Genomic DNA, 21,434 nt, shown 5'->3' with positions numbered 1-21,434 from the left:
GTCTTGGATGGTTTTGGTAGCTAAAATTGCACTTTGGTTCATGAATTCAAGCAGTTGTGGGCAGTCGATGTCCAGGTCCAGGTTTGATATTGTGAATAGGTTTAGCCCTTTTCTTGATATCTAGACTATGCCACCGATGTGATTCCATACAGGACTCCGTGTACCAAAGCAATCACAATTATTCATGTAACGAGAAACCACGTAAGATCTATTCTACATTAGTGATCGTGATTGTCTGAATCTCGAGGTCTCAAGACCCCTGAGAATTGACCAACAAGAAGGAACAGCTCTTGTATGAAGTTCCTTGGACGCACACTCGGATCATGTATGATATTCGTCATGTCAAGAACTGCTTTTGCGATATAACTGTGATCCTTTTCAAATTGCAGCTCATGAGAGCCATAAGCCAAAGATTTGGAATCTTGGCTTCCATGATTTTTCTTTGGAAACAGTTTCAGGCAAGTTGCTTCAGATCTAGATCATTTGGACATAGGGTCATTTGAGCATCATTGATTTTGGAATGAAATGCAAGTATGAGAGAGGGTTATGAGATGTGAGTTTGGCAGTATTAGATTGTTCTGACTCTCTGAGGATAATTGTGTTCTTGGCAGGTATCAGGAGGCTCTTGAGGTAAGGGAGATGTTTCTGTTCTGTCCTCAGAACTGTTGGTGGTTGATGGTAACAGGTAGGACAACTACTAGGACTCCACCATACACACCACTGTCAGATGGTAAGGCAGAGAGATTGATAAATACCACAACACAGTCATATGCACCTCTTCCAATAGAGCAATCCATAATCCAACGATCTTGAATGAACCAATCCACATTCGTCTGATATTGACATGAAATATATCTGTGCCATGGCACCTCCACCACTTCTCCCTAAAGGATAGAACTTTCTAGAGGAAAGTAGAAACGGAGGGTAGGACGGTCACTTCCTTTTTCTCCATGACATGCAACTAGTGGGGCATACCCCAGTTCATCATATCATCAAATTTTCTTGCACCTAATCTCAATCATTGATGTGCCTCTTGCTAACAACCCATCATCTCAAGTTCAATGATCCTCTTATGTTTTTCACAATCACACCCATCTAGAGAATATCATGGAAATTGTGAAGACGTAAAATGTAATTGTTTGTATTCAAAATAAAGTAAATTAAGCTGATGGACAGGACCACATTAAACCCACCATAGTAGAATGATAAACAACCTTATCATCTTCAACGTTTGACGCGCAAACACTGACAAAATGATGGTGTGCCCATTTTTCTACAAAAAGCTGACATTAAATAAACAAATAATACCCATTCAATAATAGAAGATACTTTTTTCTGGTGTGTCATGTAAATAATAAAAAAAAGTTAGTATTATTTGATTTGGTAAACAACTTTTTGAATAAAGAAACTGGTTCGGAGTTTGGTTTGGTTGGCTGGAAAGGCATATTTTGATTTCTTTACACTTCTGCTAAAACTATGATTACGTTTGAGTATGGTGAGAGTCTTTTTAATTAAATTTAATCCAATATATTTATTCCCCGTATGCCAAGTTATTAAATAATATAGACTATATTCCCGCCAGATTCGGATCCCGAAATGCCTCTTTATTTCATCCGATCGAGACTTTTCTATCAAAAGTTTCATTTTTAACATAAATATTCGCTGCAATGTTCTTTTAGGCTACATTTGGATTGATGGAATAGCAAATCCTTCGAATTGTTTGGATAATTATAGATTCAAAGAATTTCAAATTCTTTACCTCTAAATTTGAATTACATTTTGTTGAATATCGATGAATTTCAAATTCTTCTAATATAGAGTCATTTGAAATTCTTTTTTCAAATCATCCCCTAAAATCCAAATCCATCGCCCCAAATGTAGTCTTAGTTCCTTCTAAGTCCATAACTACCCTCAAGTTCGAAAATTCCATTCGATTGAAATCCTTAGCTCTAAATTCTATAATTGAAGCAGAAATCATTAGAATTTGAACCTTCACAGTGAAACTAAACATGCAGGAGTGGAATGAGAGTCGAATTCATTCATTATTCCATGCTGACAGCCATGGATCATTGGTAGAAAGTCTTGGCCAGAAGCCATGTCTAATTATACATACAAATCTTTCAATAGCTGCTGATTCAGAAATGGAACCAGCCACAACCAATTAACACCATCAGTTACAGGAAAACATCCCTGGACACAGTTACCAGTTCACTTCATCTGCCAAAGTTGATTGCTCCTCAAGTCTGTTTACCCAAAGTTAATGCCTTGCGCCAGAGGCAGCTCGCTTCCATAATTGATAGTGCTGCGTTGATGCATGGGAAATGCGAAAAATCAGAAATGTTTTATCTAAGATATGAATACTTGTTTAAGATGACCCATTGGACACATTAAAGAGTACAGAAACAGGTACGAGAAATAAAAAGCGCCACTGAAGGAAAATGATCGAGTTTTACCAAGTTGAGCGCCTCATATATTGCTTCCAAGAATCACTTCCAGCTTCACGGCCACCTCCAGTAGCTTTCTCACCACCAAAAGCGCCGCCTATTTCGGCACCATTTGTTGGAATATTGACATTTACGATACCACAATCACTTCCTTGGGGCCTGTATTGAATTTATGCACGTGGGAAGTTAACAGAAGCTAGCAATAATAAAATGGGAGGACATGATTTTTGTACAAAGATGTTGATTTTTAATTTGTCATAGCAACAGCTGTAAACGAAGAATTTATCATTCCTCAATTTAGTGTCTATGAGAGTTATTCTTCAGAAACTAACAAAAGCCAAAGAAGAGTGTCAATGAGCAGTTTAATTACTCACCCGATCCATTTGAATATAATTTCAGGTCTGCGGGTGAAGATGGAGCTGCTTAGACCTTGAGGTACGGAATTGTTTATTTCAATTGCTTCCTTCAGTGTCTGCACATACATCAGGTACTTGAAATTATTGACAACTCCTTAACGGAAACCTTCAGATAGGTAGGAGCTGAAAAGTTGTGTTACCTGAAACTTCATGACGTAAAGAACTGGACCAAACAACTCTTCCTTGACAACCTCAGCATTTGCAGAAATTTCAACTATAGTGGGCTGCACGAAATTTCCTTCAGACTCTATAATAGCACCTCCAGAGATGATCCTTCCTCCCTGGAACACGTCATAGGTAACTTCAGTGAAATCTAGTATAACAAGCCAATCTTTCTAAGAACCTTAAAACTACTGCAAGAAAGAACAGAAGCTTGTTAACAACCGAAACCATCACATTTTAATATGCCAACAATAATAATAGTCATCAAGTAGATATTAGAGATAAATGGTTGCTATTGTCATTTCCAAATGCAGTGTACAAGAAACTGTCCCCTCGGTAACTTATGTTCAGGTGTATTGCATTACACGAAACTAGTTTAAACAAGGAAGAATGGGTCATGTCAGCTATCAAGCATTTGATCTTTTGATCAGATAAACCTCCCTATCTTTGCCATTGCAAAACGTGCAAATAGCACCAAGAATAGATTATATGCAAGAGTTCTATAAGGAAAAATAAAGTGCATGGATTATAAATAAAGCCAGCTACGCAGCCTTTACTTCTATATCTGGGGAAAGAATGAATGAGAAGGACCAAGAAAGTTAACCTAAATGCAGATTAAACAATTGCATACACACAGGTTATTAGAAAATGCAACAAGAATTTGGCAGACATCACGAACCTGAGATTTGATTATCTCTATTCCCTTTACAAAATTTTCCCTTGAAGCACGAGTATGCAGCGGCCCAAGTAAGGTACCCTTCTCCAATGGATTTCCTATCTTGATTTGTTTGTATGCTTCAAGTAACCGTTCAAGTACTTTCTGATATATACTATCATGAAGAAGCTTCATTTCCAGGACAAAGAAGAGGAAGAAAGTTGTTAAGCATAAGATCTAACTTTTTGTAATATCATCCATAGAGGAGACAGCAAAATATTTTAGAATACCAGTCTACGGCATGTAGTGCATCTCTGACCAGCAGTACCAACAGCAGCAAATAAAACTGAGCGAACAGCAAGTTCAATGTCGGCATCATCCATGACAATTATAGCATTATTTCCACTAAGTTCAAGCAGGCATTTGCCATATCGTTGATTTACTGTTTGTTGAACCATTAGACCCACCTGAAATGAACACACATCAAACAAGATGAAAAAGGATGATATGCACATCAATCTGCCAGTCATTTGGACATGCATGCTGCTGAAAGTCTTTCTGTAATGATACTGAGACGCAAGAATTTGTTCAGTAACAAACACCAGGAACATCCTTATACACATATAATACTAACAACATCAAAGAATAAAAAGAAAACTAAAAGTATCACAAGCCCATAGTTCTGGAGTTTGAGTAATTAAGGCAATAACAAGAGCTATGTAGTAGTTTGTTCAAGTATATCCTTTATCAACAACTCGTTTGACGTGTACTTTTCCCCAAGAAATTTCAGACAATTACCATTGCACAAGCACATCTAAGCACCAAATATAAAGTTTCGACCACATCAGGCAATGAATTCTGCTCTTCCTTCAGTATATGCGAGTAAAAAAGAAAAATAAGAGAAACCTAAAGAGAGGCTAGCAACAGATTTGAAAATCAAGCAAATATTAAAACGAAATACTGTATAAAAACTAAGTATTATTTAATTGAACAGGATTTATTCCCTAGTTAACTAATTCTTTTACGACCAACTTTTTGACTTCATAACCATGAAACCAGCTTATAGTCCTGATCACAGTGACAAATACAAAAACTGACACTAAGCACAAGTACCTTTGAACTCCCAGTGAAAGAAACTAGAGGAATGCGTGGATCTCTTGCCATAGCTTGACCAACTTCAGCACCTCCACAAAATGCTGTGAAAATTGCACCTGGTAAATTGTTCTTCTCTAATACTCCAGCAATTATTTTTGTCATTGCTATGGTAATCAGAGGTGTGGTGGGAGCACCCTTCCTAAAAGACCGTAAAATAAGAAGAATTCACAATTTTGACTTTCATATTGACTGAGAGAATAAACTATTGATTATGCAGGATAAAGATTAAGCAATCATAGGTAGGCAGGAGAAAACAGTAAATCGACATATTCACACCAGCCTTTTGATTACACTCACATTTAAATAAATGAACTATAACAAAGGAAAACAGTAGGGCAAAGGACTAACCAGACGACAGAATTTCCACAAACCAGAGCAATGCATGCATTCCATCCTAAGATCACACCCAAAACATTAGAACTCAACATGTAAAACTAAACACAAAAACAAACGACTTAGTTTTACCAACATCATGTGGCAAAGAAATTAGGCTCAGCTGTCCCAGTGCCTATATCACCAAATTCACAATATATAGTATGTCTAAACGCTCACCAAGAACAGCGCAAGGGAAGTTGAAAGCAGTGATCACACCAACTATCCCTAAAGGATTCCACATCTATTCAGCAACAGCATGAAACAAGGTTAGAAATTACAATATATAACAATATACATAAAACTATGATCCAAATAACATCTAGATACCTCCAACATCATATGATTTGGTCCTGTTCAAAGATTAAAAATAAAAAGTAAATAAGTTAGCTTCTATGGAATACATAAAAGTATGTGGTTTCTTCAGGTAGTAAATGTAATATCTGAACTCCCAAAACAAGCAATATAGACAGCATCACCAAAAATAGCATCAAGTATAACCGATAAATAATTAGAAGTAAGGTTGCAAAATTATAAGCTTACGTTCAGAAGGTATAACAGATCCATTCAACTGACGACTTAATCCCACAGCGAAGTCACACATATCAATTATTTCCTGCAATAACATTGATCTGACATAAGAGAATGGATTAATCAATATCTTGATACTCTTTGAAGTTCATACAGATGAGGATATGCCCACTCAGTTTTTATGGAATATCTGACAAATTACAACTACTACTTCTCAAATTATAAATTTCCAAAAGAGATCAAATTGTGAAGCTCGACCAATAACACGAATCTTTCAATATTTGTAGCTTATATAGTTGCAATTCCAATGTTCTCCAAAGCCATCCTTCAATGAAGTAATGATCTCGAATGAAACCATAATGTAAAAGATTACATACCAAAAAGTAAAGACAATACAACTTTAAACTCAGAATATCTGCTTGTTTTGAGCTAAAACATAACACAATGTGAAGTCATTGTCATTAATGGATAATTGTCTCTTTGGAAACATAATGGTGAACGACGTGTTCAGTGCAAAATTATTGGTGGACTATTCGCAATAAAGACTATGCCACTTCCCATAAAATTCCAGGAACATGTCCTCTGCCCGACAATGTACTTTCAAGAAGTTTTTTGACGTCAGTCAATTCAGAGAGCAAAAAATGCATCACAACCCAAACAGAACTGCCTTTCCCATTTTTGTCTTTTCATTCTCTAGTATTCTGTTTTTCTGAGGGGAATATGCATTATCCCCCATTTTGATTCATTGGGTGAAATTCTGATGAAAATATAATAGCGTAAAATGAAGCACTTGACACACATGCTGGTTCAGGTATGAGATTTCACGGTTGAGATCTATGCTTTCTGAATGTTGAGAAGGAAAGGGCTAACGATTTTTACTTGCATTCAAGAATTGGGTTACCAGCTGTCATGGAGCAATGCGTAATACATGCAAATTTTTCTTTGATCTTTTCTTGTCATAGCTTTAGCTTCTCAATTTTTTTTGTTACGATAAGAAGTTGAGCAATACATGCAAAGTCGAAGGTCTTAATTATCTATCCAAATTTTCAATTCAAACTAAAAGAGAAAAGAACGAATCATAGTGAATGGTATTACATAAATCATATTCCAATTCCAGTTCCGGATAGAGTATACTATAAATACCTGGACTTCCCCTATTCCTTCTGCCAGTATTTTCCCCATTTCAAGAGAAACAAGCCGACCAAGGTGATGGAGTTTGGTTCTCAGTGCATCACCAATCTGCCTCACAATTTCACCTCTCTTTGGTGCTGGAATCTGAAGCAAGATCAGACATCAAATAGAGTTATCCATAGCAGCTATCAACAGCAAACTAGTAATGTGCAGACAAAGCTAGGATCCGCAATGATTAGTTCTGTGAAGTAATGATCAGAAGAACCTGCATCCAAATCTTTGCGGCATGAGCACATGCTTGCATGCCTTCCTCATAGTCTTGGATAGAGGCTTCAGCAACTTCAGCAATTGGCTAAACCAAGAAATAAGTAATGTATCAGGGAACTTGAACAGAATAATACAGCATCCCCAGTCGCTTCAGATTGGGAACATCACTAAAAGTGTAAAAGGATAATAATACTAGTCTTAGAAACTTGTTCCCAATTTTAAAAGACTTGAAAAGTATATGGTGAGAAAATCACCCAGAAATAGAGATTAAAGGCATGCAACATGTATTCTGAATCCAACTAAATATACACAAAATCAGTTAAATCCAAATGCATACATATCTCCACATATTTCATCTACTAAACGAATTTTCATCATGCCCCACAAACATTTCTGAATTTCATCTTTGCTAATCAACGACGAATCAACTAAGAAGAGTTGAAGTCATATATTCATAAATTTGTCCCAAATTTTATTTTACTCATATAGTTCCCGCATGCAGCATGATGCTTGAATCATGATAAAAAAACAAAAACAAACCTCAAACATAAAAACTCTAAAACTCCTTAAAGCATCAGTGGAAAAAAATGAAAGTATTGAAGAAACAAGTAACAATTTTAAGTTAAAAAATAAAACCTGATTATCAGCAGGATTGACAGAAGTAACCACGGGCCCATTCCCTTGCCAGACGCCATTAACATAGCAACCCAAATTCCGCGGCCCGAGCCCGATCTCCTTCAAGAACTCATACTCTTTCTTCCGGAAACTCATCTCTGCAAAATTCACAAAACGCACAAAAATTCAAAATTTTCCCAACTTCGGACACTACGATCGAATAATTAAAGGTGAAGAAACGCGAGCTATGGGGCAATCATGAGTTCGGTTGTACCGTAGGCAGGAGAAGTAGTACTCAATTCAGACATTGTGTGAACATGTGTGCGTGTGTCGGATTGAGGATGACTTACAGTGAGATGATGGAAGAGTACGGTACAAATGGTGATAATGAGGGAAAGAAGAGACGTGTTGGTTGAGAATTCTGCGTGTGGGGAATCGAAATGTACTTATGAATCGAAAATGTCGTTTGCTGGTAAGAAAATATGAGAGTAGCATCTCCTCTCAAAAAAATAAATAAATAAAATAATTAAATTTCCATTTGATATAATTTCACATAAATTTTCTGTAATTGAAAAATTATATTTAGTGAAGTTTGCTCCAATTTTCCGTTAGTCAAAACTCACCGAATTTACTAATATTAAAAATATTAACAAAATTTTTTTATTGATATTAACAAAAATATTGAATGAAAACTTATTATAGGTTAAACAGTTCTTTTCGGATGAACCTACCCTTATAATGGTGAAAATATTACCTTCTCACATACATTAACGTGTGAAGATATATAAGGGTAATTTGGTCATAAAAAAATTTATTTGACCTGTTATAAGTTAGTAATAAGTCAATGAGGAATAGATATAATTTTATTTCAATTTTTTTGTTTATATCAACAAATTCAGTGAATTTTGATTAATGAGGGACTTATTTGTTAGACGGAATCAAACCTCAGGAGAATTAGATGTAATTTCCTAAACCACAAGAGATCTATATATAATTATGTCAAACCTCATAAGAAAGGCGAGTAATTATCCAAAAAAAAAAAAATAGAAAAAGGAGGCGCAGTACATTTTGTACAATTATAATTACATACTTAATATTGAAGCCGTAACTTTTTTTATATGGTAAAATTTCAGTATACTAGTAAAATTCAAAAATTGGAGAGCCACTGTCACAAAATACACTTTGGTGGGAACAGAAGGGGGGAATTGGACTATCCCAATTAGCATCATGGACCCATTTAGCCCCACCGTGCACAAGTCAATTACATAGTCTCGAAATTTTCCTGAAGTTCCATTAGGCCATTGTTTCCAAATAGATTGGATGACTTGAGCAACAATTTGGGCTACACGGTGGACATCGTCATGCTTGCTTTCAATCCAGTTGATGGTCACCAAAGAATTAGATTCCAAGATAACCCGTTCTGTCTGTTTAGCAGTCGTAATTACAAGTATATGTAATAAAAGTTTATACAAACATTCTCTAAGTCTCGTTTATTTTGGTGTATAAACTTGTATAAAATAAATAATGTAAATGAAAATAAGATTTATTTGATGTATGGGGACCCGGTATAAAATCAATGCTATATATTAATCACTGTTCGACTTACGTAGCTCATCTCACCTTGAGTTATTCTAATGACCATAACCAACTCGATAAGCATGTGATTTCTCAATTTTACCCATAATATTTTTTTCTTTAATACATTTCAAATGGTTCACTAGTAATTTCTCCACTCAACTCATGTGTATAAATCAAAGTAAACACGATTAAATTTTATCCGGATGCAATTATACATCTAACTAAACAACTTACAATTAATTTTTGGATTTTATTATTTATTTAATTAAAAATAATATTATTAGAATAATTTCAAATTCGTCAGTTTAAATATATCTTAATTCAAATCAAATTTCACCATACCTAACAATTATATTCTAACTTTTATTTATTTATTTATTTAGGTATATAAACTCTATCTAGAGGGGGGAGAAAAAGAACTTAAAGATGATCTGAGTAGATCCCACCATACTTGATGATTTCATCCTCTTTAATTATCATAAAACCACAAGTATTAAATGATTGGGATCATTTTCATCTAAAAGTGCGAGGTATTAAATTATTTTACGAATCAATTTTATTTTACTAGTAAATTTTAAGGGCTGAGCACTTTTTTTCTTTTGTCATTTTTTTTCATCACATATATTTTCATCTTATATTAAAAATTAAATTAATTATTTTTTTCAAGGGCCAAAGAATTAAGCCCCTCCCGATTAATTTGATTTTAAAATCTCGAACGCTATTTATTTGTAAAAAATTCCCTTAGTGTTTAAACTGCTTACCATTAGATCAACAACTTGTTGGTACTAAAGACGTTTGCGTTTGAATTAATTGACTAATATTCAAAAGTGGTCGATTTAACATTTTATTCTAGCCATGTTCCTTATGGGATAGCCCAGCGACATGGGCTAAAGATTTCGCATGGGAAATCTTATGTTCAAACCTATGTGAATGCGTGAGTGTGTCGGATGTATGCGTTAAAACAAAAATTGTTGTAGCCATCTTAACGTTCCTATCTTATTGTATAAGTATGGAGTTCTAATCAAAATAAAGTCTTTATTATGGATACCAACTTCTACATTTAAAACGGCTAGAAAAAAACTAGAAGCACCTTAGGGGATGCTTTTAGCTACTTTGATTTTTTTTAAATAAATTCAACTTTATCTTTTATTACTTTACCCTTATTATAATAGTTTTAATTCAACTTTACCGCTTTTAATTTTTTCTTGAAATTGTATATTTAAAGTTGATATTGGAGTTTTCAAATATATTAAATTTTGACAATAATTAAATTTACACTTACACATATTTAATATTTTAAGTTTTCTATATTTTATATACTATATCATCTAATTATATTATTTCTTTCACATATTATTATTTGATTAATTAATAAATTACTTATTTTTTACAATGATGCAAGTTTAGTTATTACGTATGAATCAACAATTATATTACTTAGTCGGAACATTATTAAATTAACATATTTTTATAACATTTTAAAAAAAATATTTTTTTGTGAAAAAAATAGTTAATAGTGACAAAAAAAAAGTGAAATAATAAGCAAAAAGATAGTATTTTTTTAACACATATGAACAAAACAGTCTTTCATCAATTAAGTTTATTTTAGAAGTGATTTTTCTCCAAACGCTACTTTAGCTTTTATCTACTTTTTTTTACCATTATCCACTTTTTATTCTACTACAACTTCTAATTTTCTTTTACGAAAATCACTTGTTTTAAAGCAAAAGTTTTTGCAAATACTCCCATAATGACTAATTAATAAATTGCAAAAGTAACTAACAACATAGTGACTAATTAACAAATTACTAAAGTAAGATTAATTTTGCAATTTTATCAACTAATATTTTCTTCATTGTTTTGTATTAAAAAAATAAATAAATTAATATTAAGTATTTCAAATTAGTAAAAAAGTTTAATGATTAAAATTGAAAACTCATTAATAAAAATATGCATCAAACAAAAATAGAAAAAAAAATTGATCTCAATATCTTAAATGAAATGAGTTTTTTTATATAATAAAATTAGTTATCATCGTACGCGGTTCCCGTGAACATATAAAAAGAATCTTGATGTGAGATTATAAGAAAAAAAAATAGTAAAAAAATAAATTATAATAAATATGGAGAAGTAGGATGCGAGAGAAATATAGAGTAGTGGATAGTTAAGAGGAAAAAAATAATTATAAAATTATTTAAAAAATATTGAAATTACTAATCTGACCAAATAATTTTAAAGAGAAGAAATGAAATGAAGGGTAGATTAAGACAATAAAGTTGGTAGAATTTTATTTTATAATAGTATAGATAATGTCCGTAGATAGTATAGTAAATAAAAATAAAATAGGTAACTTTTGGTCATTATAATGTTATAATTCTACTTGAAAATTTATATATATATATATACAATTTTACTTTCTCTTTATTTATTCTTCCTAAAAACGTGAATTTTATATTTATATGTCCATTTTCACCCGAACCAAACAAGTTTTTAATTCGAAAGCATGATTCAAATTAATAATAGAAGCAAATTAAGGGTCAAAACTGAAATTTGAGACATTTCCCAAGGGGGCAAAATGTAATTTAACATAAAAGCAAAGACCAATAATTGAAAACCACCTGTTAATATCCCGGCAATTGAGAATGAGCTTTTTCCCGAGAGGAAGCTTCCCGGAAAGAAAACAATCAAAACGTGTTCAATCAAATTCCAAAACGATTCTCATTTAACTCTGATTTTGTTCTCCCCTTCAGCAACATTTGTAAACCCTAGTTCCCAATTCTTTTGACCCTTACATCGTTCATACAGCTTCCTAATTTGCAGGTCAGTTCAATCGATAAACTTTTCTGTTTCGTTTTTTCTGGACTGGGGTTTCTTAGCTGCTCCCGAGTTGAAGAATTTGATTTCTGAGCGAATTGAAACCCTGGACTTGTTTTTTTTCTTGTAAGAGTGTCTTTAGCTGAAGTATAGCCATAGATATGGGATTTTAGGTGAAAGTTTAGGGGAAAAGATGAGGAAATTGAATTCATTTTTCGGTAAAAGAAATCCTCGGCTTAGAGGGACTTTTAATGGGTTGTGTACCCTGATTTTTGTAATCTTGTTTTACTATCACGGGAATTTTGGGATGAGTCCAATTTTAGGGCAACCATCCTCTGTACCATTCCCTAAATTGAGGTCGAGAGGAGGATTTTCTGGGGTTCGGAGGGAAATGGTTGAATTAACAGTGGATTCTCATATTAATGTAAATGGGTCTGATCCTAATTATGTGGATGTTAAAGATCCGCAACTGTGTTCGGGATTGCTTAATCACAAGGGATACAATAGTAGTTGTGAGTTCTTGAAAGCACACCCGCAATGCACATCGGATGGTTTTCTGGATTACCTGAAGTTCTTCTACTGTGATTGCAAAGGGAGCGCTTGGACGTTTCTGGTCTTAGGTGTTTGGCTTGCGGCGTTGTTCTATCTTTTGGGTAACACTGCAGCTGATTATTTCTGTTGTTCTTTGGAGAAGCTTTCGAGTCTGTTGAAGCTCTCTCCCACTGTCGCCGGGGTCACTCTGCTTCCGCTTGGTAATGGTGCTCCTGATGTCTTTGCCAGTATTGCAGCTTTTGTAGGGAGTGGAGCTGGGGAGGTGGGACTTAATAGCGTGCTGGGAGGCGCAGTTTTTGTTACTTGTATTGTTGTTGGGGCTGTTTCCCTTTGTGTAGCCGATCAGGATGTTCAGATTGACAAGAAGTGCTTTATAAGGGATATTATGTTTTTTATTTTTACACTAATGACCCTTTCGTTGATCTTGTTTGTTGGTAAAGTGACTGTAGGGATCGCCATTGCTTTTGTATCAATATATATAGTATATGCCTTTGCTGTTGCTGCCAACGAGATTTTGAGGGAACAAGCACAGAGGTTGAAATTGGATGCTGTCACCCCTTTGCTTCCAGTCAGAGGAAGTGTGTTTTCTCCAGGAACTCCAGAGGATGAAATGTTTACCTCTTTGCTTGAATTCGAAACCGAGAGTGATGGAGCCCATTCTCATGTTTCCTTGCCGCAGTGGATGTGGGCCTCTAATCTGGCGATATATTCAAACCAAGCAGTGAAGATACCTGATGCTGACAAGTATTTGTGGGGATGGAATGATGATGACACAGGTACAGAAAGATCATCATTCTCATGTTCGAAGCTATGTGCCCTTATGGAATTGCCTTTAACAGTTCCAAGGAGACTGACAATTCCCTTGGTTGAGGAGGAAAACTGGTCCAAAGTATATGCTGTAGGGTGTGCTTTATTTGCACCGGTTCTTCTCGCGTGTCTATGGAGTAGACAAGACAATGTGGGTTCTCAAAGTAGAATAATTGCGTATGTTGTGGGTGTTTCACTTGGTTTCATACTTTGCATTTTTGCATATAAGCACACAAGATCAGAACATCCCCCCAACAGATTCTTACTCCCTTGGGTTTTAGGAGGGTTTTTTATGAGTATTGTTTGGTTTTACATGATAGCAAATGAACTTGTTGCTCTGCTCGTCGGGTTAGGTGTAATTCTAGGTGTCAATCCCTCCATCCTTGGGTTGACCGTATTGGCTTGGGGCAACTCCATGGGTGATTTGGTTTCAAATGTTGCACTGTCAATGAATGGTGGCGATGGCTTGCAAATTGCCATGTCTGGCTGCTACGCAGGTCCCATGTTCAATACACTTATCGGATTGGGTACCTCAATGCTACTTGGAGCCTGGTCGGAGAAATCTGGTGCATTTATGGTCCCACAAGATACAAGCTTGTATTACACTTTGGGATTTCTCTTGTCAGGACTGACTTGGGCGCTCGTGGTCTTACCCCGAAATGAAATGCGTCCTAGCAAGATGCTTGGAGCAGGACTTTTCACAATATATTTGATATTCCTCTCTTTAAGAGTGGGATCTGCTATGGGTCTTATTTCTCTTGTCGGGCTTAGTTGATTTCATCCACAGAATGTAGGAGCTGAGTATGGAGACTTCTTGATCCAGGGAACTGGCGAGGGCCCAAAAATTTTATTCATGCATGATCAAGGAGAAAACTTGCTTGTCATCGGTATATATCACCTTCTTTTTTAGTCTTCATTCTTGTCCGCAGAAGGTATATAGCACGTTCTGTGTTGTCATGACACTAAATGCAGCGACCTATGAAGGGAAACTGTAAAATAGCTAACACGACGCAACTCCCTGCAACTGCGTTAATTAACCATCTCAAAGATTGCTCGTTTTATTCATCATTGCTTGGTATTCATATTGTTTTTATATTTTGCTTCCACGTGAATAGCCATCTTTGACATTATGCAAATATGTGTGAGATTGTCGCTTACATGAAATTCAGTTTAACATGTTACCTATGTTATGTCCCCTAATGCCTAACCTTTATCTATTCTACTTGATGATCATCTCAACAGTACAAAACCTTGTGTTCATATATGTGACAGGCCCGAAAATCCTTCCTCCTACGATATTGATGGAGAGAGTTCTCATTACAAAGTTCTCAAATTGACATCAATTTTTCTGGAAAAAATTTCTCTTTTAATCTGTCCAAACGCAACAATCTTATTCATGCAACTATTAAGGAAAAAATGCACTTTTGGTTCCACACAGTAGAGGAAGTTGCATTTTTGGTTCCACAGTTTACTGATTTGTCACATTTGGTCCCATAGAATAAAAAATTGTGTCATTTTTGGTTCCATAGGATAAAAAATTATGACGAAAATTTTACTTTTGGTCTCACGCAATAGATGATGTAGCACTTTTGGTCTTATAGTTTATGAACTTAATACATCTTGTCCCATAAGATAAAAAGGTGTAGCATTTTTGGTATCATAGATTGTGGTACATTAGTTCCGTAGGATAAAAAGTTGTCGAATTTTTTTAGCTTATAGGACTAAATATGCTAAGTTCATAAACTTTGAGATCAAAGTGCAACACCTTCTATTGTATGGGACTAAAAGTATATTTTTTTTTCAAAATTGTGGCACATTTGAATAAATTTTTGTTCTAAATACTAAATTCATATGCTGTTGGATTAAAAGTGCAATAACCTCTACAAAATGGGAACAAATATTCAATTTCCCCAACTATTCATCAAAATATAATGGAAACAAATCTGAGTAGTGCACGAATGCAAGAAAATGAAAGAGAGAAGACAAGTACAAGAACTTTTAATACACCCGCCATTCCGTCTACGTTCATTGCTATGAAGTGTGTATACAGCAACAGTTATTATCATTAAAGCTACTGCTCATTTTGTATATAGAAAAGCAGTAATTAACAAGTAGACGCACGCACATGATTTGTACATAAAAAATTTCTCATTTTTGGGCTCAATTATATATTACATTCAGACGCTAATTGTTTACGTGAATTTTCACCCACATCAGCTATAAATAATATTATTATTGTATGATAATTCAAGGTTTCAGAAGTTATATAGATGACATAAAATTTGGGTAGCTGAGGGTGGCATGATCCATGAGATACCCACCTCCTACCTACTTATCCACAACCCTCCCTTATCTACCCACCACCTTCCCCACTTCCCCAAACTCATCATCTAATATTATATTTGAAATTGATCGTATCAAAGAATCGAATAAAAGTCGTGATGCATAAATAATTCTTTAACTTTATTTACTTTTGGTCCAAAAATAATTTATGCTATCCTTGTCTTCTTTGTATACTTTTTTTGTTACAACCCTATTATGCTAGGGATCATACGTCACTTAAATAATAAATTATACAATTTAAAATTAGCAGGAAATTCAAACAATCATCCACCTCAGATATTATCTATAAAGAAAGAAAAATTATGTTTTTGGTTCCATAAAATAAAAATTATTTTACTTTTGATTTCACATTTTATAGATTAATAATTGTTGTGCTAAAATATTAAAAAAAAAACATTATAAAAGTGGTTTAAAAACTTAACAAATTTAATCCCATAAAATTAGTACATGGAACACAGCTACAACATTTATTAATTTTACGAGACTAAAACTAATAATGTTGTAAAATACAAGATAAAAAAAGTATAATAATCTGATTTTTTATGAGACTAAAAATACAATTTATTCGAAAAAAATTTATATATCATATCAATTATTTGAGTACAGAGCTATCCATACTTGCATATAAGAAAGAACATATATTTAAATATCTTGGGAGAAGGTCCACCGCCAATGATAATCCAAAACGTGGCCCAATGGGAGCCCACCAATCAGGTAAACGTTGCCGATTTATTGGTCCCTTGTTTTCGGCCTCAAGAATATTCACTTCATCTTCGTCTCCTCCTCCACTCCCACTCCACTTTTCCCGGAGAAAATGAAGCCTCCGCCGATCATGGCCTTGTTCCCTCTCCTCTTCCTGTTTCTCCTCCCTTCCGCTTTGTCGTCCGACGACCAGGAGACCTTCATCATCCATGTTTCCAAGTCTCACAAGCCTCTCGCCTTCTCCACCCACCACCACTGGTACTCCAGCATCATCCAGTCCCTCCCCCCGCACAACCGCCCCGCCAAGATTCTGTATACTTATGATCGCGCCGTGCGTGGGTTCTCTGCCCGTCTTTCCGCCGCTCAGGCTGCTGCTCTGAGTCGTGTTCCCGGCGTGATCTCCGTGATCCCCGACGCAGTCCGCCACCCCCACACCACACGCACTCCTAAGTTTCTAGGTCTTGCTGATTCGTTCGGGCTGTGGCCGAACGCTGACTACGCTGATGACGTCATCGTCGGAGTTCTTGACACGGGTATCTGGCCCGAGAGGCCGAGCTTCTCCGATGAAGGGCTCTCCCCGGTTCCTTCACACTGGAAAGGGAGTTGCGTGGATGCTCCTGATTTTCCGGCGACTTTGTGTAACAAGAAAATTATCGGCGCTAAAACGTTTTATTTAGGGTATGAAGCTTCGCGGGGTAAAACAATGGAGGAGTCGAATGAATCGAAGTCTCCGAGAGATACGGAAGGTCACGGGACACACACAGCATCGACGGCTGCCGGATCCAGAGTTGTAAACGCTAGTTTGTTCGGATACGCGAAGGGAGAAGCTAGAGGCATGGCGGTCAAAGCGAGGATTGCTGTTTATAAGATTTGCTGGGCGTTTGGCTGTTACGATTCGGATATATTGGCAGCCATGGAGCATGCTATTGAAGATGGTGTGGATGTAATTTCGCTTTCCGTTGGTGCTAATGGTTACGCACCACAGTACGACTTCGATTCGATTGCAATCGGAGCTTTCGGTGCGGCGGAGCATGGCATTGTGGTGTCTTGCTCTGCTGGAAATTCAGGGCCTGATTCATACACAGCGGTGAATATTGCTCCGTGGATTTTGACAGTTGGAGCTTCCACTCTCGATCGTGAGTTTCCAGCAGATGTCATCCTCGGTGACGGCAGGACATTTGGCGGTGTTTCGCTGTACCATGGCGACTCGCTCGGCGAGAAATTGCTCCCGTTGGTTTACGGCGCGGATTGTGGAAGTAGATACTGCTACACCGGCCAGCTAGATCCCGCTAAGGTCGCCGGAAAAATCGTGATCTGCGATCGCGGCGGCAATGCCAGAGTCGAGAAAGGAAACGCCGTTCACGTTGCAGGAGGCGCCGGCCTGATAATGGCGAATTTAGCTGATTCTGGCGAAGAACTCCTCGCTGATGCGCACTTCATTCCCGCTACGATGGTCGGACAAACGGCCGGCGACAAGATCCGAGCATATGCACGGTCCGATCCAAATCCCACCGCCACAATTGCATTCAGGGGAACTGTTATAAGCACATCTCCACCAGCGCCGCGCGTGGCTTCATTCTCGAGCCGCGGCCCAAGCTACCGCACCGCAGAAATTCTCAAACCAGATGTCATTGCCCCCGGAGTTAATATTCTGGCCGGCTGGACCGGGTACATTGGTCCGACAGATTTGGAATCTGATACAAGAAAAGTTGAATTCAACATCATTTCTGGTACATCAATGTCTTGTCCTCACGTGAGTGGCTTGGCTGCTCTGCTGAGAAAGGCTCATCCCAAGTGGTCACCTGCAGCCATCAAGTCTGCGTTGATGACCACCGCTTACAATCTGGACAATTCCGGTGGCAACATTACGGACCTTGCCACAGGCAGTGAGTCCAACCCATTCGTTCATGGGTCGGGCCATGTGGATCCAAACCGAGCAGTGGATCCCGGGTTGGTGTATGACTTGGAAATCACTGATTATGTGGCATTCTTGTGCACAATTGGATATGATTCAAGGAGAATTTCCGTTTTCACTAAACAGGCTTCTTCGGTTGATTGTGATGCACTAGGATTCAAGACTCCAGGGAATTTGAATTACCCTTCATTTTCTGTTGTTTTCTCCGGTAGTGAAAGCGTGGTGAAGTATAAGAGGACGGTGAAAAATGTTGGGAAAGAGGCGAATGCAGTTTATGAGGTGAAAGTGAACACTCCACTGGGTGTGGAGGTGAGCGTGTCACCTAGTAAGTTGGTTTTTAGTGAGAAGGAAGACAAGTTGTCATATGAAGTTACATTTAAGAGTAGTGCTAATGCTGTTGGATTTGAGATTACGGGCAGCAAATCTTCATTCGGGTCAATTGAATGGAGTGATGGAGGTAGCCACCTTGTGAGGAGCCCGATTGCTGTGCTGTGGCGCCGCAACTCGGCTGTGGCAATGTGAAGTTAATTTCGTTGATGTCACGGGAGAGACGTGATCGAGCCTTGTTGATCAAAGGGAGTTAGTAAATGAAGGATTGAGGATGGTATAAAGAAAATGGATCAGCAAGGCTTGTCATTGTTCGTCTATTGTTGTTGATGTTAGTTGTAAAATAAGGATCTGAACAAATGGAAAGTGATGTAAAATCTGTCGTATGGTGTACATTTTGAGATTCTTAGGCGGGATTTAGAAGTGTTCTTCCACCAAATTCCTAGTGATGCCTAAGTTATTGGAGGGGTATGAAAGCATGAAGACAGTGGAAGGAAATTATGAATACAATGAACTTTGTCTATTTCAACGCTTTAAAGCTCCGGTTTTCATTTAATAGGATGATCTTGTGTTGTTCTTGAACTGTCGATAGTTTATTTTCATTACATGAGAGTGTTCCAAACCGACCCAACTGACCTTTTGCATGATGTTACGTGTTGCTTTCTGGGTGGGTCAAGTCCCATCTTTGGCTAGTGAAGTCTGTTCTTGATCCGTCAATATATGAAACAGCTTTGATCAGTGTTCATTCTGAAGTAATCCTTTTGTTGCTGCATTTGAATTTTATGTTGGAAACTTTAGGTCGAAAAAAGGAGCGAAGGAATGCAGTAAACAAGCAGTTACTTTGATGGAAATATGGGAGCATGATTTAGCAGAACAGATGAAAGCAATTGCGTCGGTTCATTAGTAGGTGTACGTATGCACAATCTATTCATGTATTCTAAATTAGTCTTCTTACATCTTATTATATCCCACCCACTTCACATGTAAAATGAATACAACATTTACATCATCTTACATTTGAATTCTAAGACATAGTTATCATCCTTGTGCTTTCAAGGGATTGTCAAAATGGAACTATTTTTGTTCCAATCTTGCCATTTAAGTTACTTAACCGAACAGGATAAAATATTAACAAAAAGAGATCAGGGAAGCTTCAAGGTGGGAAATCCTTTTTAACTGTTATTAGAAATATTAATAATGAGAAGAATAGGCATGAGAGCGTCGCTTTGGCCGAGTGGTTAAGGCGTGTGCCTGCTAAGTACATGGGGTTTCCCCGCGAGAGTTCGAATCTCTCAGGCGACGTTTGTGATATGGTTTTGTTTGGTGATAGGGATGATCCTTCCTTCAACTCATAATCATATCCAATTCTTCCAATCCGAAAAGCCACTTCATCTCTATTTGTGAATTGTGATGCACTTCACTTCACCATTATCATTTACACATATCAAAATAATTACAAGATACACAAACCACAACTACTTCAACATTAGTTGCTAGTTGGAACCACCACTTCATTCTTATCATTTCATTCAAATTGGGTTTGATTGAATTTGAATTAATTATATAACAAGTACATTATATTTATAATGTTACTAATGTATAATTTAAAAAAAGTGATCAATCACATCACAAGCATATCATACTTACATTAGTATCATTTGACCAAACTTAATTTTCATAGAAATTTTTCTTCACTCCACAGCATCCTCCAATTCTACCATAATTAGAAGTGGTGATAAAAAAAAAAATTAAACCCGATAAAATCAAATCAAATTGAACCAATTTTATGATTCATTTTCAAGCTGCGATTAAAATAAAATCGCAGCGCACTTATCAGTTCAACTTTGATTTAAAACTTAAAAATCATCAAAAATTGAATGAAGCCATTAAATATATAATTAATTTTTAACTTCTATATATATATTTAATAATTTAATAAAATTATTTAATTATTTAAAAGAATTTCATAATCAAATAATAAAAGCCCACAGTTCATATATAATCAAAACTTCACACTGCAAAGCCCATTTTTTTTAAAACTCAAACTAGGGCTTCATACAAAAAAAATCCCACAATGCGAAGCCCGTTTTTGTAATTCTTCGATAATGTATTACTTTTTTTTGTCAATGATAGACTTTTAATTATTATTTTTTTTTAATTTAAACGTTTTATTAAAGTGTTAAAATTGCCTAAAATCACATTTTTAACTTAAATTTTGAAAGTATAAATTGGTAATGACAATTTAATTTAAAAATAACTTTTAAAAAATAAAAAATTGCGCCATCATCACCCCAATAATTGGACTCAAACTCACTCACAATAAAGTTAGGGATAATTCCAATATCCGTCCTAAAATTTTATGTAAATTACATACAGATTTTACTGCAGTTTAAAAAATTATATCAAGCACTCGAAACATTTATTTTTATCCAATAAATGAATTCTCTTCATTAGTCAAAAAAAATTATGAAACTTGCTGATAACCGATAGAAATGTTAAATATACTCTTTTAAATTATAGAATATCTACAATAATTATACCAAATATTAAAAAAAATAGTATAATTATCCCTTTATTTTATCAACACTTTGAAAAATTCCAGAACTCTTATCCATCTTCTTTGTTCTACAATTATGTATATTATTTAT

At 35.9% G+C, this 21,434-nt stretch overlaps 3 protein-coding genes and 1 non-coding gene across 5 annotated transcripts; 3 read left to right on the top strand and 1 right to left on the bottom strand.

Moving 5' to 3' along the window:
* LOC105157813 (aldehyde dehydrogenase family 7 member B4) lies at positions 2,011–8,214 on the bottom strand. 2 transcript variants are annotated; one of them, XM_011074295.2, is made up of 15 exons: positions 8,099–8,214; positions 7,770–7,906; positions 7,132–7,218; positions 6,879–7,010; positions 5,748–5,820; positions 5,535–5,557; positions 5,385–5,448; positions 5,181–5,226; positions 4,791–4,971; positions 3,968–4,144; positions 3,702–3,866; positions 3,001–3,141; positions 2,819–2,916; positions 2,454–2,603; positions 2,011–2,302 (listed from the first exon to the last, which is right to left on the bottom strand). In XM_011074295.2, the coding sequence occupies exons 2-15, from the start codon at positions 7,902–7,904 to the stop codon at positions 2,248–2,250; spliced, it is 1,527 nt and encodes a 508-aa protein (XP_011072597.1). In that variant the 5' UTR covers positions 7,905–7,906; positions 8,099–8,214; the 3' UTR covers positions 2,011–2,247. The 2 variants fall into 2 exon arrangements, with proteins under 2 accessions (XP_011072597.1, XP_011072596.1); XM_011074294.2 differs by having other exon boundaries at positions 8,023–8,181.
* On the top strand, positions 11,985–14,680 carry LOC105157812 (cation/calcium exchanger 4). Its single transcript, XM_011074293.2, has one exon. The coding sequence runs from the start codon at positions 12,334–12,336 to the stop codon at positions 14,272–14,274; it is 1,941 nt and encodes a 646-aa protein (XP_011072595.1). The 5' UTR covers positions 11,985–12,333; the 3' UTR covers positions 14,275–14,680.
* LOC105157810 (subtilisin-like protease SBT1.4) lies at positions 16,589–19,542 on the top strand. The gene has a single exon (XM_011074291.2). The coding sequence runs from the start codon at positions 16,657–16,659 to the stop codon at positions 18,979–18,981; it is 2,325 nt and encodes a 774-aa protein (XP_011072593.1). The 5' UTR covers positions 16,589–16,656; the 3' UTR covers positions 18,982–19,542.
* On the top strand, positions 20,007–20,088 carry TRNAS-GCU. The gene has a single exon. It is a non-coding gene; the product is annotated as a tRNA-Ser (tRNA).

Source organism: Sesamum indicum, linkage group LG3, assembly GCF_000512975.1.
Source record: "Sesamum indicum cultivar Zhongzhi No. 13 linkage group LG3, S_indicum_v1.0, whole genome shotgun sequence".
Lineage (NCBI taxonomy): Eukaryota > Viridiplantae > Streptophyta > Magnoliopsida > Lamiales > Pedaliaceae > Sesamum > Sesamum indicum.
The sequence above is the reverse complement of the archived record's forward strand: the minus strand, read 5'-3'. Positions and strand labels throughout refer to the sequence as shown.